This window comes from Eretmochelys imbricata, chromosome 15 (genome assembly GCF_965152235.1).
Source record: "Eretmochelys imbricata isolate rEreImb1 chromosome 15, rEreImb1.hap1, whole genome shotgun sequence".
Taxonomy (NCBI): Eukaryota; Metazoa; Chordata; order Testudines; family Cheloniidae; genus Eretmochelys; species Eretmochelys imbricata.
Window position 1 is genome coordinate 30,974,947 of NC_135586.1, and position 25,906 is coordinate 31,000,852.

Below are 25,906 nucleotides of genomic sequence, written 5' to 3' on the forward strand. Positions count from 1 at the left end.
AGAGAAGACGATGAAGCTGAAAACACTTTTATGGGTATTTCTGAACCAACTGGGGATCATAAAGTGGAAATTATACCTTTTGTAGCATTTATAAAGATACTCCAAAGTGGTTGGCAGGTCGTCCTCACTGGCTGTTTGGGTAAGGCTGGAGAAACAGGTGCCAAATTATTTGAGGTTCACTCATTGGTAGTCTGCAATGACATCAAACACCCTAAGATTAATCAGCAGCTGGGTCCATTAATTTGGTTGACATACAATATAGAATGAATAGACGTGTATAGAGCTGATCGCAAGTTTTCCATCAGAACATGCTGATTCAATGAAATGGGTATGTTTCATGGGAACGTTTCAGTTTCACCTACATTTTCAAAGGGAAGCTATCAAAATGTTTCATTTCATTGAGGTTGAAAAGTTTTGTGTCAATAAGATTGAAATGCTTCATTTAGATGTCATCATTTTGATGATATATGATAAGATCTAGTATTATATATTACATTTCAGATCCTGCAGTCCTGAGGCAAAACACCCATTGGTCTTTGGCCCAAACTGAGTGCCCAGGCTGGGATTTCGGCACCGAATGAAATTCATTGGGTCTTGGGCATCTGACTCTCTTCAGGCCCTTTGAAAGTCCCAGCCTGAGTCCCCACTGTGAGCTGAGGTCGTTAGTGTCTTCAACAGCAATTTCAAAATGTAAACATCCTTTCCAGGAATGGATCTTGGTCTCCCTGGCTGCCCCTGACCAGGGGTGATTGATTCCCGACTAATGTAGAGAATGGATGAGTGTGAACATCTCCAGATTCCTAGGGGCACCGGGAGCAGCTACTACACACAGGGCTGTGTCAGACACCAGGAGTCAGATGACTAGCACCATTCCTTCTGTCTCAAAACCACTGGGATTTGTATTGTTTCCTCTAGCACCCTGGTACACTAAAGTGAAATATAATCAAATAGTTATTCATGTCTTTACATAGGCAGTAACTTTAACCTGCTATTAAGCTCCCTTCAGCTCATTGTGTTTGGGGTTCATTTCAGTGAGGAGTTAATGGCCATTAGCCATGATGGATAAGACACCGAGATGAATAGAATGTGCTCTGTTCACAGCCAGGTTTGTCTTATGTAGGCCATGTTCAATGTGAGCCCTGTAACACATTCCCTTACCTGGAGTAGAAAAGATTCAGCTTCTAGAGGAGGGGGAAGTTTGCCGTTGAGATACCCTGTGCCTGCCTTTAACGTATGTGCTGGGATACAATTACTGGTTAAACGTCCAGAAGGAAACTCAGGTTCTTGGCACGTCATTCCAGGAAATACTGAATTTCAGAATGGCGCAATGTGGCAGCTACCCCATGGCTAAGGAAGCTACAGTATTCAAACACTTCCCTTAGCGATGTACTAGCCAGAGCACAGTCACGGTTTTTATTCCGTTTTGCAGTAAGTTGAAAGGAAAAGGTTTTCCATTCACCTTTGGGCCATTATGATGGCATCTCTGTGATCTTATCAATCAGCCCATTTGTGACAATAGCTGATTTATTTCACTGTTTCATTTCTGACAGAGATGCTCTGAAGAAGCTGTTTCTGCTTCGGTCCAAAATGCCCCTGATTTGCCGATCAGTGGCAGGTCTGGAGGGAAATTCCCAGCAAGCTTTGCAGCGTACTGGTTGTGTGAGGAAGACCTTCACCAGCAGCTTTGCAGCTGTGAAGAAGAAATCTGTGTGTGCTCAGATCAAACTTCAGATGGTGAGTAACAGAGCTGTCTTGATACCCTCACGTATCGTAAGGGGTGGGTCAAAGTGCCTTTATAACATAGAGCCCATTGCTCCTTATATCGTGATAGTCTCCTGACGCTCTGGCTGGCTCCTTGTCTCTCTTGAACTGGCATTGTACAAACACTATAACTGACAGCTCCTGCCTCATGCAGCTGACAGGTCAATCAAACAGTGACACTGATTTGCTACCATTTTTCTCCACTGGCTAGTTCAGTTTCTGTTTCCTAGTTATTTGAAGAAACTCCTTGTATGTGGCTGAAAAGCCCATCAAGAGGTGGAAAGGGAATTCCTGTTCTTCTGTTACTTCAATCCCCAACTCAGACGTATCTAATTCATCTTTTATTTATACCGCAGGATGCTCTCACAAATCTGGTAAAACGATCCCAGATACACTTTGTCCATTGTCTTGTTCCAAGAGTGGGAGCAGAAGGGAAGCCCTCCCAGCCCTGCGTCACAGGAGAAGGAGGGCTGACTTTGGACGTACCAACTCTGAGAGTTCAGTTGTCTGGGGCCCAGCTATTAGATGCATTACGCCTGTACAGGATCGGTATGGCAAGCCTACGCGGTGCGATAGTTTTTAAGCATGTGTTCGTCCCACCCTCCCTTAGCCGCTGTCCTCCAAAGCAGTTCAAGTTTGCAGTTACTAATACATGGAGGGCTGCTAAACCACTAGCTTCCTCACTCCTCCTGATTAGCCACTTCTCAGCATGCCCTGTCTTTGTCTGTCAGAGTGCAGTGATTACCCACTTGTCTTTGCTTTGGCCACGGGAAGGAGGTGGATTTATCCTGGTTTCTAGCTCCTTCACCACAGGCTGAGGTTCTTCAGGACCTCTCCACCCCCTGACAGCAGTGCTGCCTACTCCGGAACGGCAGTCCCCTCCGCCAGTTTACAGTCATGGAGCTGTGCCCACTGAAATGTCCATAACCTCGTCAGTCCTAATGGCTACTTCTCCCTTATTCCCCCACTGAGATGGATGAACATGACATGCTCCCAGCTGAGCAACTGGCAACACAGATGTGTCAGAGGGGAAAGTAAATCAGGCCAGGCCCTGCCTGTTCAGATTCTCCTGCTGAGCAGAGCTCTCCTTATTGAGCTTTTACTTTAAAAATTGGATATCCCTGACTTGGATCTCCTGTCATTTAAACAGTCAGAACCAAGGCACAAAAACTGCCAATTCCATCCACACGTCAAAACCGGCACTCCCTTGGCTCTGCAGTAATGGAGTGCCCCAGCCAATGCCTGCAAGAACTGCAACCTAGAAGGCTTGCAAACATTTTCCCCCACAACACTAGGCGGTTGTGCCAAGGGGAGCCGCTAAAGAGCTGAGGTCTGTGTAGATTGTCCCAGTTTTGAGGCTGCATAGTGCTGAGACCAACTTCCACTCAGTTCTGGTGACTGTTCTATTTATCTGGATGCATCTTTCGTCTCCCCTAGAATGTGCCTGGACTGGCTTCCAGTGGGGCTGGATTCCAGGGGCAAGTAACTGTTTCTGAGTGAGTTCCCTGCTTCTTCTGACTCATGCTAGTGTTATCCAGCCAGGGTCCCTTCCAAGAGCAGTCGCCATGGTGGAGGCTAAAGGGGCAGGGACAGCGGGGGGCCCAGGCTATTTAGTGCATTGTAGAGTTTCCCCTGGCAATGAAACGGCTTGCAGTGGAGAGTACAGAGCATAGACTGTCTATGTTCTTGGTGCCCTGCTGTGCCCACAAGGTGGGGGGCACGTGCTGCGTTAGATGTACTTTGTGCATGGCCTTGAGAGCTGGGCACAGGTGGGGAACCTCGCAGTGGTCTAGACTTGAGGTGTCCAGGGATAATCATCCTTATAATCGTCTCTTCCCACGAGCCAGGCAGTGTTATTGACTTCCAAACCACTGCAGTGTCTTTAGCGACAGAGGTGTGGACAGCAGAACGCAGAGACTATTTGAAGGATATTTTTCACTGCTCCGGGTACGTGTTTGTTAGAATTATTGGGCTAGGTGGAGAGTTTCTGATGCCGAATAAATCCTGGCTCTGCAAGCTGTGCGGATACCTCTCTCCTGCTTGTTAATAATAAATATAACTGGATTCGAAAGCACTTGTGAGAGCGAGTGTGAGCATTTGGTACAATCAGGAACAAAGAGAAATTATTCCTACTTTGGTGCCTTATTGATTACTCTTTTGCTCTCTTTGACATCAAGCAGAATGAGCCGGGAGCTGCCACAGGGAAATATTTCTAGCTGAGATGGCAGGCTGACCTGCTGGGTGACAGTCCGTTTCAGATCAGGAGCTGGGACTCTGTTACTCTCTCTCTCTCGGCCAATACGGTGCAGCGAAAAGCTTTGGCATGTATTTTAAATTGGCACCTCATCGTGTTCGCACAGCCGTGGAGTGGAGATTTGGCGGGGTGAAGATGGTTTGTATTGCAATACTCCCTAGAGGTCCCACATGACACCTGTTGTGCTTGGTGTTGTAGAAGGAGACAGTCCCTGGTCCTGTGAGCTTACAGTCAAACAGACGAGACTGACAAAATAAGGGAGAGAAAGAAGCTCTGATCAGTTCCCACCTAATGCGTGGCGGGCCGGAGGCACAGAGAGAGTCAGTGACTTGTCTGTGGGCAGATCAATTGTGGCAGAGCTCAGAATCTCCTGAGTCCCAGTGCAGAACGTTAACCAAATGGCCAGCCTTCCTTTCCGGGGCTATGGCTTCTGTGCACTAAGGAGAAAGGATGACCCAGTGTTTAGGGCACTGACCTGGCACTCAGGAGACCCAGGGCTATTTCCCTGCTCTGCCAAAGGCTTCCTCTGTGACTCTGGGAAAACCACTTATATTCTCTGTGCCTCAATTTCCCATCTGTAAAAGGGGGATAAGCATCACACTTTCCCACTTCACCACTTGATTGTGAGGTGCTGAGATGCCCCAGCGATGGGGGCCATAAAGCTCTCTTTAGTAGCTGGCAGTAAGGTTGTTGCTACCTTTTAAAATGGACAATAAGGTCTATGCATCTGTAGATAGAAGGTGAGCAACCCTGGCTGTCACTCTATTGACAGGTCGTGGTGATGAGGTAGCATAATATGCTTGCAAGCCCATGGCCCTTCTTGTCACCCAGACTTGCTTCATGGGGAGTATCTCCAGGCCTTGTTTTCTCTCTTACCATTTCAGTCCCTTGCACTAGCATGTTCTCCCCTGCGCTCTCCCCTCTCTCTGCTTTTTGGAAGGCTTTCTGTAAAACAGAAAGAAAGTTGTGTTATTCTCCACCAGCCACCCCAGCATAGCCCGTCACCCCAGGTGGAAGAGAATTTGCTCCCAGTTTTTTGTTTTCTGTAGAGATCGATGGAATCGCCCCCATTCTGATTCACTGATTAGCTAACGTGCAGCACCCCCCTCTGAAATCTGTACCCTATCTCCTCTCTGTCTCTCCCAGGTTACATGGATCGCATGGTGCTGACTCAGTTCCGACGCCGCTTCCAGGTGCTGGCTCAGCCAGTGATGAAGAAATACACATCAGCATATGAAATACCAGATGAGAATAAGGTGTGTGGATTGCCCACAGTATGTTGCTGGGGAGGGAATGACCCGCAGCCAGATCCATTCTCATGCAGTGTTCCCAGCTGCAAGCATTCAATCACAAGGTGGAAAAAAGAGTCAATTTGGGGTTCTTGTTATTTCTCTCCTGGCTTCTGAGCCTTTCAGCTTGAACTCACAAAAGTGTTCAGTCTTCTCTCTGCAGCCACCAGGGCTGGGAGCTTGCTTTTATTACACAGATGAAAGCTGAGATTCTCAAGTAAGGACTTGACTGCAGGAGCTGCGGCTTTAAGAAAACACCAAATACAGCAAGACTGACTATAAAGTCACAAGAGCTGGCAACACTGCGAGTGAAGTGACAGGCCCATGGATCTGCAGAGCCAGCCCATGTGTTGTACAGGCAATGACCTGTCAGAGCCCAGTATTCGTAAACAAAACTTGTGGAGGCTGCATATGGGCTGGTGATGGCTTACTGGGGTGGGGCTGATTTTGATAAACAATGGGCACAGTAGCGAAGGAACCGAGATTCATCTGCTAGCTTCCTCTTAGCCAGCCATTGATTCAGCCAGAGTATTCATCTCAGAAGCCTGAGACGTTCTAATTTCCCCCTGTAGTTCTCAGCTGAGGATTAATCATGGGGAGAAGAGCACCTGAGTTCATGCTGCTTTCGTGTACTGAAATCTAGATACTCCGTGCAACACTCTGGCATGTTTCACATGGCGCAGTGCAGAGATGGGGATTAAATTGCCCTCTCTGGCTCGTGGAGGGCAGCTCTCCATTCTTCTTGGCTTCATCCTTCCCTTTTGTTAATGAGGTTGTAGTGACCTGGGTACTTTAGCATCTGTCTGAACCTGACTGGAACAGCAGCAAGGCTGCTGGCTAGTCCTAGTGCTTCTCCTCACTAGAACTGGGTTTTCACAAATGCAGTAGACAATCTGAGTACTGGTCATGCTATCAGCATTTGCCCTGTTATTGCACAGTGGAGAGGCCTTGGAGAAACCAACTTGGAAATGTAACTTGCTTTGTTCCTCCTTAAATACCAGCGAGCAGTGTTAACTGATTTAAAAGTCCTGCTTATGGGGGGCTGGCCAGTGCCCTATTCTGCAGTGGTCTGGGCTGAAATCTCCTTACATTACAGTGTAACTTTATTTTGTACAGCAAGTTCCATATGCTCTGTGGAAGGAGAAGCGGGTGGGTGGGTGGCTGGACGGTCTCAGCTTGCTTTCTGCACCAGTTTCAGCAAACAGCCTCAGCATGGAGCGGGCAGAGGGGGTAGACCAAAGCTCCCAGTTTGTCTGCCAGAAATAAGCTTAAAGGGTCACTGTCGGGGAACCCCTGAGTGCAGAGGGACTTGTTTTGTTAGCCCTCAGCCAAAGAGCAGCCTGTGAAGAGACCCACAACTGCCTCCGAGATTGTATTGAGAGAGCCATAAAACTACAGTGGCATAAGCTTCATCGAGGTGATGCTTCCTCCATCCACCTCCCCAGCCTGGCCTGTGCAGGAGTGTTGTATTGACTGATGGTAGCACCGCCTGTCTCTTTAGCATTGTGACAAATCACCGCAGATTCCCATTCTCCCTGCAGTGATTGGGCCTGGCCACTGTGACTGGCACCCTTTCCCTCTGCCTTCACCCAACACAGAAGGAGAAATCGCCCATGGATTCCCTCCAGCTGTGGGTGTCTCAGAAGAAAATAAGATAGCGTTTATAGAAGGGAAGGTGGATAATTTAATCATCAACGTCTCTCTCCATTTGTTCTCATTAATGGACATGTCAGTCACACACTTGCCTTTTGCGTAGCCCAGACTTCACCAAAACACTTCTCGTGGGGTTCATCAGTTTTAGAAGTGTTACGGGATGGGGCTGGAGTCTGATCTGATGGAAAATGATAAAACAAGGTCAGCCTGTTGCCACGTGCAATAAACACAGCAGAAAAGTGAAGCTGCTGCTCTCTGTATAACCAGAGCGGCTTATCAGCTGAGGATGGGGATTTCCAAGGATGTGCCCAAAGCCCATTAAAATTCTGTGGCGGTTGGAGCCAACCTGTCTTAGGAGCCTATGAAAATCCCAGTTCCAACCAACTCTTTCCCTTCCCTTAAGAGGTATGAAAGGAGAAGGATGCTCATGAATAAAACCTACTGGTTTATTTGCTTGCAGGTTTCATTTGCTCCCACATAGATTTTGAGTGAAAATGGGGGGCGAGGGAATGTAACTTGTTATGAAAAAGCTGATAAATATTCAAAGTCTGGAAAGGCCGATAGGAGATAAATTATACACAGCCATGTGCTCTGTTGTGCAAACTGCCAGTCTGCAAAGTCAGTTCAGACCTCAGGATTTTATCAGACAAGTTTGACGGCTGGAAATGGTCAATATTGTTATTAAATGCTGTAGGAAGACAGAGGCTGATGAGTCAGCAGAGCGTAAGCAGGGGATTGGAAAAATTCATCCTCCCTAGTGCTGGCTGTAATGACACTGTGTTATAGGAAGTCTGCATTAAGCTGCAATTAGTTCCATTAACTGAGCCACTGAAGCAGAAGAGATGTTTTTCTTTATTCTTGAGTCTTGAGTTCAGTGTACGCACACGCACTCTCTCTCTCTCTGTAGGACCCAATCCTTCACGAACTGAAGTTAATGGGAGTTTTATTGTTGATTCAGGGAGCGCAGCATTGGGCCTTTGCAATAGAAATGTGTATTCTGATTCCATCTCTAAACCATTCCCACCATGCAGTAACTAGAGCTTGGCAAATAGCCGAATTGCATTGGCAATTCCAAAAAATTGGGGGAAAAAAGTTGTTGAAATTTTAAAAAAACTGTTTCGGTTTGAATTTAACATTTTGGTTGGGTTTTGAGCATTTTGAATCATGTGTATTGTTTTTTAAATATGGACAGTTTGAACCAAAAAATCATTTTGATTTTTTTTAATTTATATTTACGGAAACAATTAAGTGAACCAATGCAAATTTGCAGAACATTGGGGGGTCACCTAATCTGCGTTTTTCTCTGAAAACATGTTTTACAAAAACTTTGCTCAGCTCTACCCATAGTACAGTATTCGCTCAGCTCTAGGTTATTGATTCCCAGGTGCGGTCCCCCCCGGCAGCCTCAGTCCCTCACTATCATTGTTATTATTTGTTTTACAGCAGCTCCTAGAAGAGTTGCCCAGGCTGGGTCCCTGTTGCGCTAGGTGCTGTACAGACAGAAGACAAGACAGTCCCTGGCTCAAAGCGCTGACAGTCTTAGACAGTCTGACTCTCACGCTTGGCCACAGTTAATAATCGCTTACGCATTTAAAACTCACTTGTGAGTGTACCACTAAACACAAAGTCTCTCCCGCCCCCACCCTTCCCAGCCCCAACAGCTTGGAATGGAAGGAGGTTGCATTTGCTGAGCATGCCCTGGTCTCCATGCCTGACCTCAGTCAGATATCTTGTAGCCATGTTTCAGTGTTGTCTCATTCAGTTTAAGAATGGGCTTAAGGAGGAAGAGGAAGCAAGGATGTGTACTTCAGAGAATCCCCCGGAACATTCAGAAACTAGCACCAAAGAAAACGTGCCCTCTTGCTTTTCTCTTAGATTTTATACATCCTGGCTCCACATGGAAATTTGCGTTGTTGCATCCTCAGAAATGAATAATATGGTATCTAATTGCATTACATAGTGGGTCTGACATTGCCCAGAAAGCTTATGTCAGACTTTCATGGGCAAATCTGCTTAGCTCTTCACAGAACTCCATACAGATAGATCAAAGCAATGCAGATTTCAACAAAACACCATGCTGGAACGGATTTGTTAGACTTTGACACATTGCCTTAACAAAGATGGGATCTCACACACATACAGGCTGTGTGCGCACTCACATACACGCTAGGTCGGTAAGATGCTCTCATTTTTATACGTGAATGAAAAATGATGGCACACATAGGAGTCCCACATAAATCTGCAGGGCCTCAGAAGAAGTGTCAGTTAAGTACTGATATGAAACCGTCAGTGATGCAAGATAATATTTTTTGCCAGCTGTGTTAGAGAAGAGGTATTGAAAATACAGGATACGTTATGACTGAAGGCAAAGGGCATCACTGAGAATTAACCAGGCTTTTATGTCTGTAACAACTGTGAAAGCTCTTTGAAATACTGAGCAGTTCAGTGGTGCAAGTACCTGCAGGAAAGGTGTTAGGATTAACTAGTGATGTATTCATGGATGTTGGGTGGGATTTTCAAAATCACTTACGTGACTCAGCAGCACAAATTTTATTGACGTCTGGTGGTGCCTCAAGGAAATTTAGCAGTTCGGATCGACCTTTGACCTCGGTGTGTTCTTTGGTTCCCATGTCCATTGGCAGGTTTTTCTGCTGCTCGTGGTTTCAATTCAAGGTCACTTGTATCACCCAAGGACCATTTCTGCTCCTAATAGAAAGGTACGTTTTGTCCTGTGTATGCAAGTCAGGCCCTGATCCCATGTCCGCTGAAATCCATGGAAGTATTTTCATTGTCAATCAGACCCTGGAAGACTGGAATAAAATATGGAGAGATCTATAGACAAAGAGCAATTTCCACCCAAGATACACCCAGCATAACAAGTTTAGGCTCCCTGTCGCTTATCTGGGAATGCTCTCTTGTAGTTCTCCAACAAGCACTCTGGCAGATCTTTCAATACTCTCTTCTGCTCACAACATGAATGAGAGACTGCAGCCACAGAATCATTACACATCAGTGTTGGGTCCGAACTCCTGAGGCCCTCAGCTGCTTGAGCCTTTATACTCCCTCTCTACTCTTCTTGTTCTTTTTAAATAACTTTACTGCCGGATTCAGTTCAGTTTACAAAGTTGTAATGGTGCCTAAATTAAATCAATAGCCATTTTTATGGGCTTTTGACATTTTCATGAATGACTGATGAAACCTTGGCTTTGTCTGTGATCTTGCAGATTGCAGAGCATTTCAAAGGAGTGAGCCAAAGGTGTGACTTTTGTATTTTTTATAATTTGGGAACCAGATTCTCAGTGATGTTGTTTTGTCTTCAACCAGTCTTTAACGAACATAAGAATGGCCATACTGGGTCAGACCAAAGGTCCATTCAGCCCAGTATCCTGTCTACCGACAGTGGCCAATGCCAGGTGCCCCAGAGGGAGTGAACCTAACAGGTAATGATCTAGTGATCTCTCTCCTGCCATCCATCTCCACCCTCTGACAAACAGAGGCTAGGGACACCATTCCTTACCCATCCTGGCTAATAGCCATTAATGGACTTAACCTCCATGAATTTATCTAGTTCTCTTTTAAACCCTGCTATGTTTGGCCAGCCCTGTATATCAGAAGGCTATGGAGCATTCCAGAGAGGTCACATATAATGCTGTGACTTTTAAATATTTCTCATACAGATGTGTTTCTAGTGACAGAGGGGTGCATGTCTGAATTTAAACAAGGAGACTATTCTGGGAAGGTTTTATGTGGAACGTTGTTTTACTGACGGTTTTATAGTAAAAACTCCTTGAGGTCTGGGATTTTCAAGCAGCCCCTCTTTTAGATCATATTCATCCTCATCAGGATGTGCACTATGTTTTTTGGCCCTTTGTTTTTCACTAGTTTATTATCTTGACTCAAAGACCAGAGCATCTGAGTTCCATGCTTTTGATAATACGTGAATATCGGTATTATTGAGAGGTGCTCTGATTTGCACTATCCAGGAAATCCTCCATCCTCCTCCTTTTATGGGATTTGTGAAAAATATGGAGCTGTCTCCTCAGACTCCCTGCAGCTCTTCCTAACTATGTAGGCTTTTGGTAAACAAAGAGAAAGTGTCCTTGGAGAGTTCTTCTAAAGACTATAATTAAAAGCTGTCAATCTAGCCTCTGAAAGTCCTCCTGCTTTCTCTCTGAAGAATATGTCACATTTTTCAATTGCCAGCATGTCAAGGAGCCTTTCTGTACTGCAGAAAACAACAAAAACTTGAAGACACCTTTTAAGACAGTGCAGAGCTCCATCTCCTGATATTTTCAAATAGCTCTCTCCCTCCAAGGTGGCTGAGTGGTCTCATCTTACCTTGCCTCGTTATTACAGAAGTCAGCTTCAGAGGCGCCTTTCTTGCTTTGGTCTTTCTGCTCTCTGGGGAGTGGAAGTGGAATCAGTTATCAATTCTCATTTCATGTCAAAGGAACTCAGAGACACGATCCAGGAAAGCCCATCTACAATGGCCCTGTGTGAACAGCGTTGGGGGCCTTTCTTTCACTTTTTAGGGAAAGGGTTACTGAGTAAAAAGAAGTATAAAGTACTTAGATACATCCTTCATCTCCTGACTGCACATCACAGAAGGCAGAACAGAAATAGTGGCTTGTGGGTGCCCAGTCACTGGGATGTTTGCAGAACTCCCGAGACACACTACTAGCATGTTCTTACTGGATTCCATTTACATTTTCACAACCAAATTCCAAACCACTGAAGCCTCCTGGGTTGAGGGCTTGTTACAAACCCAAATAGTGAGTTAGGTTCACTGCAGGATTTGTTAACGTATGTGAGCCTGAGCAAACTTGGCCCTGTTTATTAGAAATAGTCACAAATCCATTTGAAGTCACTGGGAACCCAGGTTGGTCATCCCAGCTGAAAATCAAACCCGTTGAGTTTCGGGGTGAAATCCTACAAACCTCAGTTGTTTGGGCTGCATTCTGCATTGATGTTTGGGGTTCGTTTAAACTCCAAACTGAATGGAAAGGGGAGGTGGAGGGAGCTTTTCCTGAAATCTCATAAATCCAGCCCACCGAGCTTTGCATGGCATTAATTTCTACACATTTCAACTGTAATGAGACACCGTCTTCTCTTTGATAAGACTAGCTTGGGTTTGTAAAAGTTCCCCAACAAGCCGTGATTATGATTTTCATAGTGGAAGCCCTAAACCTAAAATAAGTTCAGTTACTGCTCTTCTCATTCTTGTACCTTGTGATTAATAAGTAATGTGAGCAGACACGAGGAGTAAAAATGCCTAAAACCAAACTGCTTATTTTTTCCCTGGACAGGGACATGTATTGTTTTATGCATTATACTGTAGAGGCAGTAATAACAGGATGGTTGAGATTGCACAGCATAGCCAGAGCTGAGAGGTAATGAGAAAGGAAAGGGCATGTTCCTGGTGCACTGAGTACTGGGGTCATTTCTGCTTGCATTGCTTTGGAAATATTTTTAATAAATGTTTTGCAAGTCTGTGAAGCCAAAGCCCAGCAGGGGTGAGAGGATGAAATCCATCTGCGAAGTTGCTGTGAGACCGTCAGGCTTTTTTTTTTTCTTTTTCTTGTTTTTTTTATGCAAAGAACTAACAATTATTTTTCTGACAGGTTCAATTTTAAAATAAAAAGTTGTTTAAAATGCATCCTTGCCAGAGACCTAAGGAAGAATTCCCTCTTTGATATTTGCATGGTGGGGCCAGGGTGCGTCTAACGGAATCATTTCAAGTTGCCCAGGGCTAGAGTGGACTGTAGTTCTGGGTCTCGCTTTCTCTAATGTACAGTTGTGCTGTACTTTGATGGGGAACTGTCAAGGTTCCTTCCCCACTCTGAACTCTAAGGTACAGATGTGAGGACCTGCATGAAAACCCCCTAAGCTTATTTTTACCAGCTTAGGTTAAAACTTCCCCAATGTACAAACTATTTTACCTTTTGCCCTTGGACTTTATTGCTGCCACCACCAACCGTCTAACAAATATATAACAGGGAAAAAGCCCGCTTGGAAACATCTTTCCCCCCAAAATCCTCCGCAAACCCTACACCCCCTTTCCTGGGGAAGGCTTGATAAAAATCCTCACCAATTTGCATCGGTGAACACAGACCCAAACCCTTGGATCTTAAGAACAATGAAAAAGCAATCAGGTTCTTAAAAGAAGAATTTTAATTGAAGAAAAAGTAAAAGAATCACCTCTGTAAAATCAGGATGGTAAATACTTTACAGGGTAATTGGATTCAAAACATAGAGAATCCCTCTAGGCAAAACCTTAAGTTACAAAAAGATACAAAAACAGGAATATACATTCCATTCAGCACAGCTTATTTTATCAGCCATTTAAACAAAACAGAATATAACGCATATCTAACTAGATTACTTATTAAGTTCTAAGACCCCATTTCTTTTCTGTTCCTGGCAAAAACCAACACACAGACAGAGAGAACCTTTGTTTCTCCCCCCCTCCAGCTTTGAAAGTATCTTGTCTCCTCATTGGTCATTTTGGTCAGGTGCCAGCAAGGTTATCCTAGCTTCTTAACCCTTTACAGGTGAAAGAGTTTTTCCTCTGGCCAGGAGGGATTTAAAGGTGTTTACCCTTCCCTTTATATTTATGACAGGAACATTCAGCTCTTCACTTCTAAGGACCAGTCCTGAAGGGCTCTGAGCATCTCCAGGCCCAAAGCACTATGGAGTTGATTCTGCTCTCCCCTGAATCAAAGGCAAAACACCTGTTCGCGTTGTGGTGAGCAGGAGGGGTCCCAACCTTTGGGAGCAACCCTAAAAGAAGCTAAGCACCCCTAGATTTCAGAAGGAATTGTGGGTGCTCAGCATCTCTCGTGTGGGACACTGGTTGTCCTCTAGTGCTTATGCACCAAAACCGTGCACCCTGTAGACTAACACCATTAATCTGGCCACACCCGTCCCCTCAGCACGACACTGTAGGCCTGTTATAATGGCAGCTCTCTGTCAATTTTAGTGGAGGGTAACGCTGGTCTGATTTGGCCTGAAGAGTATAATCTATGCCAATCCCCTGTTGTTTCAATTCAAGTCAAACCCAGGTCTCTGTGGTCAATGAATTCAGCAGTCCAGTCCGTAATGTGCTCTTTCTCTACAGGCAATAGAAGAGCTCTTCCAGGTACTTGATCTGGAAAAGAAAAGTGTAGCAGTGGGACACAGTCAGGTATGTTGTCCACAGTCCTTGTGTTGTAACAGTGTAAAATCTAGGCTTGTGACCAGGAGCACTTTAGATTCAGAACTTATCCTCTAATAACCTAATACAGTGAAAGACATTTTTCTTGCTTCCATGTTGAAACCTAGGAGTCTAAGTCCCGATGGAAATCAATGAGACTTAGGCTCCTAACTCACTCAGTCACTTCTGACAATGTTACCTGATGTGAACTATACATCAAGCCATTAAGATCCTACAAGCAGGACATTTCCAGATGAATAGTTGCCACAGTAACACGTTCAAACTTAAAGCTAATCACAGAGATAAATTAATTATATATACACTGCTGCCTCTATCTCAGGGATGCTGTAGAGAAAAAATGTAATTCATTGAATTATTCTCAGGAGAAGAATAACCTTCTTTTGTCCTGCATCCAATAGTTTGCAATGATCTCTTCTGTGAACCCCTCTTATTTTATCAATAAGCACGATAGCAACACCAGTCAAATCTTGTTATATAGGAGTTCGTATTTTCATCACTCTGAACATTGATTTTTGTACTGGATTGTGAAGTTAATATAGCCATTAATGAGAAAATCAAATAGGGGTGAAGCAATCATAGCATTATCTCAAGAAAGCCAGGGTTCTTGGAAATGCTCTCTGATACCCTTTTGGTTCTTTTAAAATATAGATTTCAATTATATTATAAGGCTCACAAATACAGTTTTATTTTAATTTAATTAGTTTTCAATATAAAAAGGGTAATATGGAATATTTAAACCATATTGGTCAAAGCACTGAGCATTTTGCTTGACTAAGGAGTGGAACAGGATCTCTGAATTTAGCCCTCTATTGATCTTTCAAAATACAAATACATCAGCACAATCTATATTGTTTGAGACATGTTTGTAACAAGCTCAGGTAAAGTAAATGACATCATTGTTTCTTCCTGACCTGCTTTGGTACATGGCTTCCATTGCTACCGCATACACTATTGCAAATGCATTTTGCAACAGAGAGTCCAATGTCATCTGCCCATAAAGCAGGTAATGACCAATGATCCATAGTCAATGTCTCAACCCCATGCAGCTTTGAGTAGGAGTTAGGGCATGAACCTGTAAAAGAGAGGGCAGTGTAAACAGTAGAAACGGTGAGTGAACTGCAAGTTTGAATACAATGGGGTCCATTAAGGCTCCCGCAACCAGAGTTGGGAGGGCAGGTTCACTGCCGTAGTGACAGTGGTGGAGATGTTATATCTGGAGAGAGCAAGAACAATGCCTTGAAGTGGGGTGGGAGTGGGCGCTCATTCTTAGTCACTGAAAAAACATAGCTTGTGCTTCCCTCCAACAGCATCCATCTGGGGTGAGGATTTGCTGGGCCCTGAGGGGCCATCAGGACATGACCATGGCTACAGCCTGCTCAGCTCTGAGGGGTTCACTGCTGCCCTTTCCCTTTGTGCTGGGGGGACAATGACGGCAGTACCCTGGCACACCAGCCCTGGACAGAGGGGGGACTCTTCCCACCCGCTGTATATAGACCATTAATTGTTACAGACATAGGGACAGAGTCTGGATACACACGTGTGGAACTGCAGATCTCAGAGGAAGGCTGGCGGGCGGGGATCAGAAGCCAGAATATGGCCTATTGGCTTTAGCGGGGTGGTCACTAAGCCACAGTTAAAAGAAAAGCTCTTATTTCCTTCTGGACAAATGCTGGTGAGAGGCCACACTTCTGACGGTGAACAATTTCCATCCATTGCCCCCAGGTTTTCCTGAAGCCAGGCATAGTCTCCAGGCTGGAGAAGCAGCGGGAGAAGCTGATATCCCAGAACATGATTCTGCTCCAGGCAGCTTGCAAGGGCTTCCTCTCCCGCCAGAAATTCAAGAGATTAAAGGTAACCGCCTTCCTGTGCTCCTTTGCCTCAACCATGCTGCAGGGGTCGCCCACCTCTTTGGGAGAACCCAGCTGGGCCGGAGGTGACCCATGGATCTACTGCTGTATGGCTGGGCTGGGCATTCCTGTATTCTCTCCTGTTGCCCTAGGTCACCCTGGGCAGGAGAGAGGTCTCATTTCCCCGGGCAGTATGTTGTCGGTAGATCTGGAAAAGCTTGAAATGATCCTATTGAATAGGAGATGGAACAAACGTTTGCCCATTGATCATGGGCCATATTATGACCCCTGTACTTCTGTTGAATAGCACCGTGAGCAGCCCCAGTGATACTGGTGGGGCAGCTCCTGGCATAAGGTACTGCTTAGCGTGAGTAGGGTATCCCATGCTGGCTCCTATATTTCAGAATTCCTGGGTCTTGTGTAACGTTAACAACAGCCTCTCGACACGCATGCACACACAGACACACGGCTCATTGTATTTAAAAAGTTTGCACGGTTCATTTTTAATTTGTACATTCTAGTTTTCAAGCTAAATCTTGCAAAGCCAAATGTAACCGAGCAACTAGGCACAGGGGGGTCAAACCACAGCTCAGGGCCATGTGTATTGACTTTCGGAAGTCAAGCAGCACAGTCCTGTGCAGCCTGGAAAATGAACAATCCATTCCCTAAGCCACGTATTGATGTTAGTTGGTAACATCCTTCAGATCTTCTTTAATACCAAGCTCTTTGGCCTTGTCTCTGCCGGAAGCGGCACGGTCCTGTGCCCTGTTTCGATTCTGGCGAAGTGCTCCATTTTAACACTCATCTGGAACTCTTGCTCATATCTCACTATACTGGAATGAGACCGATGTCATTGTTGGAAGAGTGCCATTGTTTTTGATACTCTAATTTCAGATTCAGCGCCTAGCCATTCGGTGCATCCAGAAGAATCTGGCAGTGTTCCGCGTGGTGAAGGACTGGCCGTGGTGGCAGCTGATGAGCTATGTTCGGCCATTGCTCAGTGTGAACATAGTGGAAGACCAGCTCCGAGTCAAAAACGTATGTAACAGTAGAGCAAAGACACTGAATGGGATGCTCAGCATGCCAGCCAGACAGGAAGTAGGTTTTACTGCCAGAAGAAAGACACATTTTGTTGGTCATACCCAATTTTTAAATCCTGTTTCCAGTCCTGCACTGTGTGAGCTGGGTAATGTGTTTTCAGCTTGTCCGAGAAATAAGAATAAGGCTTTTCAGGGACACCTGGGGAAAGTGGGAATCTGAACCTCAGCTTAGAATAAAACGAAACACACAGGCGACAAGTCGGTCTGTGAAATTAAATTCAAGCCCATTACAAAGGCAAGACCAGCTGTTTGGGTGCAAATACAGGCACTGTATCCCATCCCGGTCCTGGCTCTGGACAAGAGGCCCTTTCTGGCTTTGGTTTAGACATGGCCCCATCACTGGGACGTGGGAGGGTCCAGATATAAAGTTCTGGAACAGGCCCCTCTCTATCATATCCGAATGGAGAAGTGGGAAGCAGCCCTCAGCTTGCCTGGAGAAGGGGCATTTAAAGAGGGGGACTTTTCTATGTGCCACATTCATGGAGGTTCTTTTCCAGGGGCCCTAAACAATCTAACATGGAGCCCAGACTCCATACCATGAAAATGTACTTTCCTGGGACCCCACCCAAACCCCCCATGCTCTTTCCAACTCCAAAGGCTCCTGAGAAACCACTGAAATATCGGCCTTCTGGTAAGCAGACCACCTAGTCCAGGGAGGGACCATGTACAGCAGCTGATTTCTGGCTGCCAAACACTGGGCTCTGCAGTGATGAACAGGGCTAGCAGGCCAGATTCACCCCTGGCAGACCAGGCTCAGCTCTCTGATGTCAGTGGAATGATGCTTGCTCCAACCATAGTTCCATTTAGAATCATAGAATATCAGGGTTGGAAGGGACCTCAGGAGGTCATCTAGTCCAACCCCCTGCTCAAAGCAGGACCGATCCCCAATTAAATCATCCCAGCCAGGGCTTTGTCAAGCCTGACCTTAAAAACTTCTAAGGAAGGAGATTCCACCACCTCCCCAGGTAACGCATTCCAGTGTTTCACCACCCTCCTAGTGAAAAAGTTTTTCCTAATATCCAACCTAAATCTCCCCCACTGCAACTTGAGACCATTACTTCTTGTTCTGTCATCTGCACCACTGAGAACAGTCTAGAGCCATCCTCTTTGGAACCCCCTTTCAGGTAGTTGAAAGCAGCTATCAAATCCCCCCTCATTCTTCTCTTCCGCAGACAAAACAATCCCAGTTCCCTCAGCCTCTCCTCATAAGTCATGTGTTCCAGTCCCCTAATCATTTTTGTTGCCCTCCGCTGGACATTTTCCAATTTTTCCACATCCTTCTTGTAGTGTGGTGCCCAAAACTGGACACAGTACTCCAGATGAGGCCTCACCAGTGTTGAAGAGAGGGGAACGATCACGTCCCTCAATCTGCTGGCAATGCCCCTACTTATACATCCCAAAATGCCATTGGCCTTCTTGGCAACAAGGGCACACTGTTGACTCATATCCAGCTTCTCGTCCATTATAACCCCTAAGTCCTTTTCTGCAGAACTGCTGCTGAGCCATTCGGTCCCTAGTCTGTAGCTGTGCATTGGATTCTTCCGTCCTAAGTGCAGGACTCTGCACTTGTCCTTGTTGAACCTCATCAGATTTCTTTTGGCCCAATCCTCTAATTTGTCTAGGTCCCTCTGTATCCTATCCCTGCCCTCCAACGTATCTACCTCTCCTCCCAATTTAGTGTCATCTGCAAACTTGCTGAGGGTGCAATCCACACCATCCTCCAGATCATTTATGAAGATATTGAACAAAACCGGCCCGAGGACCGACCCTTGGGGCATTCCACTTGATACCAGCTGCCAACTAGACACAGAGCCATTGATCACTACTCGTTGAGCCCGACAATCTAGCCAGCTTTCTATCCACCTTATAGTCCATTCATCCAGCCCATACTTCTTTAACTTGCTGGCAAGAATACTGTGGAAGACAGTGTCAAAAGCTTTGCTAAAGTCAAGGAACAACATGTCCACTGCTTTCCCTTCATCCACAGAACCAGTTATCTCATCATAGAAGGCAATTAGATTAGTCAGGCATGACTTGCCCTTGGTGAATCCATGCTGACTGTTCCTGATCACTTTCCTCTCCTCTAAGTGGTTCAGAATTGATTCCTTGAGGACCTGCTCCATGATTTTTCCAGGGACTGAGGTGAGGCTGACTGGCCTGCAGTTCCCAGGATCCTCCTTCTTCCCTTTTTTAAAGATGGGCACTACATTAGCCTTTTTCCAGTCATCCGGGACTTCCCCCGTTCGCCACGAGTTTTCAAAGATAATGGCCAATGGCTTTGCAATCACAGCCGCCAACTCCTTCAGCACTCTCAGATGCAACGCATCTGGCCCCATGGACTTGTGCACGTCCAGCTTTTCTAAATAGTCCCGAACCACCTCTTTCTCCACAGAGGGCTGGTCGCCTCCTCCCCATGCTGTGCTGCCCAGTGCAGTAGTCTGGGAGCTGACCTTGTTCGTGAAGACAGAGGCAAAAAAGCATTGAGTACATTAGCTTTTTCCACATCCTCTGTCACTAGTGAGTCTATTTCAACAGGTACTCACTGCCCCGGTGAAACTAGCTTTCAGTCTTTCTCACAGTTTGTGGCTTGTGCTAAGTCCTCAGCATATCTTCCTTGGCTTTGGCTGTTCCTCCTCCTCCCTTAGTGGGTTTTAACTAGGGATGTGTGAGCTGGATCAGATAAAACGAAAACTGACCCCAGCCTTTGCTTATCTCTCAAAACTTGTTGGAGGTTCCAAAAGGCCCTGCCACCCTTTGGTGTCTGCATTTAACCATGTCTCTGCACACTCTGGTTCTGTTCAGCATCGGACATCAAATGGTCAAGACACTGCAAGGCAAAGTTCTTCTTTCAATATTGTTAACCTGCCTGGCAAGAGGAAAGGCTGGGATCTCACAAGTGTGTCTTTGCAGCTGTTCCTGCCTCATAGCTGGCCAGGGTTTCAGGAATATTTATTTGATAAGCAGCATTCAGGCACTTGGATGCTCATCCAATGCGTCTGAGGTTTGCTTCTTTCTAATTAAATGTGTGCTGTGCATACACCAAAGCTGATGTTCCCTCCATTTAAATTAGTGTCAGAAACCACATTCCAAGCAATTAACAGCGATCAGCCCTTAAACTCGCCCAGTAAATTTTCTTAATAAGGTAATTATGTCTCTCCCACTTATTTTTAACAGAAAAACTAGATTTATAAATAAACAAAGGAGGCTAGAACTCTAAGTTTGTGTCTGGCAATTTTATTTAGGAGGAGCTTGCAGTGCTAAGAAGAAAGCTCGAAAAATCAGAGCAGTCACGTAGTGAGCTTCGGCAGAACACAGAACTGCTGGAAAGCAAGGTAAACCCTGACAAATTAACTCTTTGTGCCTCTTTCCTATGTGGTTTTATTAGATCACAATTACAAATTAAGGTGTGTCCCAAAAGATTGAAGTTGAATTGTATTGGCTATGTGAGGAGTCAGACAAGTCTAAAACCTGCTGGTGTGTTCAACACAAGTCTGGGCTCGAGCCAGTTGTCTCCCTGTCATTATCTTGCAGATTGTTTAGAGAGAATACTGTGATGCCTGTCCACATCCATCTCCTCTCCACTGTACTCCTCTCCAGCCCGACTGGGAGTCGAGAGCTGGGTTCTGAAAACCTTCATGTTGTCATTTTTGTACATGGGTTAACAATCCTTGAAGAGCTGATTTTATATTTAATCTACCAAGAAAATTACCCACTGATTAATTTTATCAGGTCAGGTGCATGCAATGGGCCATTTGGGAAGGCGGCAGCTTTTGCTGTTCTCTATTAGGATGTTTGCGTGCGGATGGGTGTTTTCATTCCTAGCAGATGGAGGAATCGTTGTACGCTGCCTGCCATTATTTTGGCTGCTGAGCAATTTTAGAGGCTCCCTGTTATTTTGAGGGACTGGCACTGATGCCAGCTGACAGACCATGAGATTAGAAGTAACTAGCAGGTAATCAGTTCATGTAAGAGGGATGGGCCGTGTGCTGCTGGGGTCCCAGGGGCCAACACAATGAGCATGACCAGTGTTAACAGAGTTCTCTGGTACCGTCCAGCTCATAGGGCCAGTGTCTCAAAAGGAGCTTCATCATGGGCCACTTTGATGCCCCTTTAATAAATGCCATCACAAATCTACATCTCAGCATGGAATGCTCTGTTGGCATTTCCTCTCGTGTCTGCTTTAGTGCTCACACATCTCTGGGCCCAGCCCCTTTACCTTCCCCCTGCTCCCCCCACACCGTCACACAGATCTCCCCCTGGTTTGCAACCTCAGTGCCTGGCTGCAAGGGGCAGCGTAACAGCTACGCACCCAAAGTGAAGGACAGTGAGGAAGTGGCAGCATCCCCCTGTAGTCACAGCTCACCAAAGACACGGGGTATTCGAGTGCTGAAAAACGGCTGGAATCCAGCCCCCTGACAAGGACTCTGATCAGACTAGAAATTGTACACAAATCTAACATGTTCTCATTTCACTCTTCAGACAGCAGTCTCAGCAACCTCTGCAGACAGCAGGGCTGGAACAGTTTGTGTCGTGGGGATGCTGAGAGCCATCGAACCAAACTGTAAACCCTGCGTATGGTGGAAACCACTTAGAGCCTGGGGGTGTGGCAGCCCCCCTAGATCCAGCACCTCTGTCTGCAGATACCAGAATTAGCTTCGTTTAATGGAACAAATGCTGACAAGGAGAGGAGGAGGCAGGCAGTAAAATAGCCCACCAATCTGTGGGCACAGAGTGTGACCCCGTCGTGAGCTGTGGGTGTTAAAAGCATTGGAGCAGATATCAGGATTCTGGAGACAGCAGCTGGGGGCAGGGTTATTCTGCTTCAGAAAGAAGGGGCTGGGAGATGTACTCAGCACAAAACAGGCCTTGGCTTGGGCAGCATGTAGGAGTCTGCACTCTGGTCCTAGACTTGGCTCTACACTGGGAGTGTGTGAGATGACTAAACACCTGGCCTTGCTACTCGCCGGGTCTCTGAGCTGCCTATCTATAGATTCTGCGTTCTCACAGATTGAATTCACTTCCCGAAGCTACACTTGGTCCACTGCCAGAGCCGCGTGTACAGCCCTCCTGCAAGCTGTAAAGTGCCTTAAAAGGTTCTCCAGGAGGCTGTCAAATAGGAGAAGGAAATGGTTTTAAGCCTGCATGTTTCCATCTTTTCTGATTTTCTGGACAGTTTGTAAGAGTCAATGATCTGTTTGGAACTTCTACTTCTGGAGCCTTCCAGCTGCCTCCACGGGAACCAGCCAGCCAGGTCTGGTTGCAGGGCCAGATCCTGGTCAGATAGACATTGCAGAAGGGGGAAATCACGTTTTCAGTTAATGTCTTAGTCCTGTAGCCACATGCTGATTATTTCAACTGGAATTTAACATTGGGCAGTCTGAGCAGTGAGAGCAGTGTGGAACCCTGATTTACCCTAATCGCAGCACCCAGTCGATGTCGTATGGTTTCCGCAATGGGCAAATTGTATGAAAATATTTGCTCCAACAGTTACTTGCTTTCCAGTGTGTAACTGCATGGCCCTGTGTAGCCTCAGTCCTCAGCTGTTCTCAGTATCCACTGGGCACAGCTCAAGGGGCGGAAGGGAGGGGGTCGTTTGCAGTTGGAGCTGGTCCAGCCCCAGAACTGCTCTATATGAGGCGTATCTGGCTGTGGTCCCGAAGGCCAGCTTGGGGATAATCCGATCACAGTGAACTCCAGCCTGTCCTCCTCTTCCTGGCATGACCCTTTGCAGGGGAGAGGGGAGTTACATGAGAGTCAGCTACAGAGCTCTGTGCCAGCAGAGGAGCGAGGTCTGGGAGAAACCTGGGCTCCACTGAAGCCAGTTAGAGTTTGACTATTGACTTCAGCGGAGCCAGGGGTTCATGCTAATGACCGCCGTGGAGCTCAGGGCTGAGGTCATGGCACACGTGCAGACGCATTACACTGTAATGCAGCGTACTGCAATGCTCAGAGGCTGAGGAAGCATCAGTAAATTGGCCAGGCAGATAGTGAGTATTCGCTTTGGGGATGACAGTGTTTTCATGCGAGCAGCAAAGAACAATTTAGCTCTCTCGGCAGAGATGTTTTTCTGTCATTATTTACACAGATCCCCACTGTCCCCTAGGAACGGGCTGAAGGTTTTGTTTGGAGGCTGACACAAGTTTGCTGTCCCTAGGCTCCCACCAGTGTAATTACCACGTTAATGAATTAATTGCTCCAAAGTGGCGTTTGTGTGAAGTAGAGAGAAGCTGCCCAATTTATGGCAAGTCGTTTTGTAGAAGCAGGGTCTTTTCCTCCACTGCCTGGCACCTAGTGCTGTCCTCTACGTCTTTGCAAAGGGTGTGAAACACAGCCACAAGGAGCAAAACAGAGGAGGCTCAGACTTAAACCTTGGCCAATGCTTTCCCCTCTTCTCCTCAATCCCTGTGGAAGAGCAGTCAAGTGCATTTCATGGTGGAAAATCCTTTATCGACTGCTCCTTCCCTTCCCCCCTTCCCCTTGGTGGTGAATTGGATTGTTGATCACAACCATCCACCCTGTGTTGATTTAGTCATTAATGGCTCGTGGGAACGTTCCTGGGCGTACACACACTAATGCATACAAAAGATGTGGCACTAATGGGCCATGTGCCAGTCACTAAACCAATCACATTGCTTGTACGCCATATCCTTTGCTCCTGTTTTTTTTTTCTTCTGTTTTTGCAATTGGTACGTTGTTTTTCTGTCTGCATAGGGCCGTGCACATTTTATGGGTTACTGTAATATAAATAACTGGTTGCACACATAAGCCTACATTAAAAGAACATTATTAAAATTGCCATTTTCTAGGTTTAGAAAACAAACTGAAAAAATAGAAATTCCATCAGGTGGGATCACATTGGTACCCATGTGCGTCATCAGCTGGGTTGGAACCTTCAGCTCCTTCATACAGACCTCTGCCATTTGAACTAACAGAGTAAGCGTTAGTGGTAGTAAGTTGTCATCCTCTGTGTGGACCGGCACTAGAGGGGATGGGACATTTTGCCAGTGGGTTTCACAGATATTTGCTGATGGCAGAGTGATGGTGAGACTCAGGGATCTTGGATTCAGGCTGTGAAAGGGAGTGTGCTCTAGTGGGCACAGACTCTTCTGCTCATTTCCACCAAGCCGGACCCTTCTGCCCCATCCTCTCCAACCTGTCCCATCTCTTCTGCTTCCCTGGATGGTCATCGCAGTCCCATTCTCCTCTCCGAGCCAGTCCTAGTCCCACTTCTCCCTCCACACCCAGATCCTTATCAGATCTCTCTCTTCTTGTCCCTCTCCTACTTCTCTCACAGGAATAGCCAAAGGCATCTCCCTGACACAATATCCACCCACCTGCCAAATTTCATATCACTGCTCCAAAGGATGGAGATGCTAGAGCTTCCCAAAGAGAAGGTTGCGAGATTTTTTTTTAACGTGGGCAAAACATGTTTTCCCCAGCTTTGTACTTGGAAATGGCTGAACTGTTTTGGCTGAAAAATTCTGGTAAAATTCAGCGTGAGGCAGATACGTGGCATAGAAAATTTCAGCTCAAACAGTTGTAGTTTGGCAAAGTTATAAGCTACTGAAAACAGGGTCTTATGAAGGGAAGTGTCCGGCAACACTGATAATAAGTGGTGTTCCCAGCCCCGCCTGTAATAATCATTGTATGTCAATAAAATACTTTCCTGACACAGTCTGCAGTACAACTAACTGGGGGACTGAAAGGGACCTAAGAACATGAGACCAAGGTGCTAAAGTACAGATTGGATTAACTGGGCTCGACCCAGTGGGTTTGTAGGGCGTATGGGAGGATAGACTGAACTGTTATTGCGTCTTTCAGGACAAGGGAAGGTGAAAATGTAACCTAGTGCAGTCAGCAGAGTTCTGAGCATGAGCACATAAAAGAGGCAGCAGGTGGTACAGCAAACGCACAAATGAATATTACCGCAGGGAGCTTCTGCACTCAGACAATGCCAGCTACTGCGCTTTCCAGCTCGTCAGCACAAGGCAGTCTTCAGTTCTAGCCAGGCTTCCAGAGGAGGTAACAAACATGTTTCCAGGAGGAGAACGAGAGTCAGTCAATACTGTGCATTGATCCTGTCTGCAGAGTGGGGAAGCTTCAGAAACCAAATCAGCTGTTAGTACAAGTCAGTAGCTCGTCTTCCCCATGTCAGTTGTGCAGCCCCTGCCCCCCCCATCCACCCCCTTCCCCCCCCACCCCCGAGCATGTTCAGCTGCCCAGATAAACCCAGTTCAACCAGGGCTCTGTTAGTAGTCGGAGAGGGACCAAATGTGACTGGAAGTGACTCTTGTTCCAATCCAGGCACCTCTGTTGGCTTCCCATAGAAGAGCGCTGGTGTGCTCGGCCAGCTCCGACTTGACTTTGTGTTACACTCCCCCAGATCTTAGACTTGACGACTGAACTCTCAGATGAGCGGTTCAAAGGCGAAGTGGCCTGCCAGGTCCTAGAAGGTGAACGGGCTGAGCGGCTCCGTGGGTCACGAGAGATAAAAGAACTGCAGGTGAGTGTCAGGCTTGACGAGCTTGGCATGTTTGTGCTCTCCCCAGACAGAGCAGCTCCTGGCTGAGGGCAGCCCAGCACACACCTCCGGCACTGAGCAGTGCGGGCCCCTTTCACTTGGACCAGGAGAGCTATGACTGTGTAGAGGGAGCTCAGCCATGGGGCTCAAGTCTGCGCTAATGGGGAAGTGCACTCTGGGGGCTGGTTATAAGGGCAAACACAGTACCAGCCATTGTGTACCGAGATGTGTGAGAAACATTTGAAAACCTTCACTTCTTTGGGGTGAG

The 25,906-nt window shown here is 46.4% G+C and overlaps 1 protein-coding gene across 1 annotated transcript in view; it reads left to right on the forward strand.

Annotated features, from left to right (window-relative positions):
- MYO18B (myosin XVIIIB) overlaps positions 1 to 25,906 on the forward strand; it is a 183,580-nt gene that overhangs the window by 66,497 nt on the left and 91,177 nt on the right. The window contains exons 17-24 of the mRNA XM_077834845.1: positions 1,551 to 1,734; positions 2,118 to 2,310; positions 5,162 to 5,271; positions 14,075 to 14,140; positions 15,893 to 16,021; positions 16,912 to 17,055; positions 20,360 to 20,449; positions 25,501 to 25,620. Of these exons, the coding sequence (XP_077690971.1) occupies positions 1,551 to 1,734; positions 2,118 to 2,310; positions 5,162 to 5,271; positions 14,075 to 14,140; positions 15,893 to 16,021; positions 16,912 to 17,055; positions 20,360 to 20,449; positions 25,501 to 25,620 (1,036 nt within the window). The remainder of the gene's footprint in view (positions 1 to 1,550; positions 1,735 to 2,117; positions 2,311 to 5,161; positions 5,272 to 14,074; positions 14,141 to 15,892; positions 16,022 to 16,911; positions 17,056 to 20,359; positions 20,450 to 25,500; positions 25,621 to 25,906) is intronic.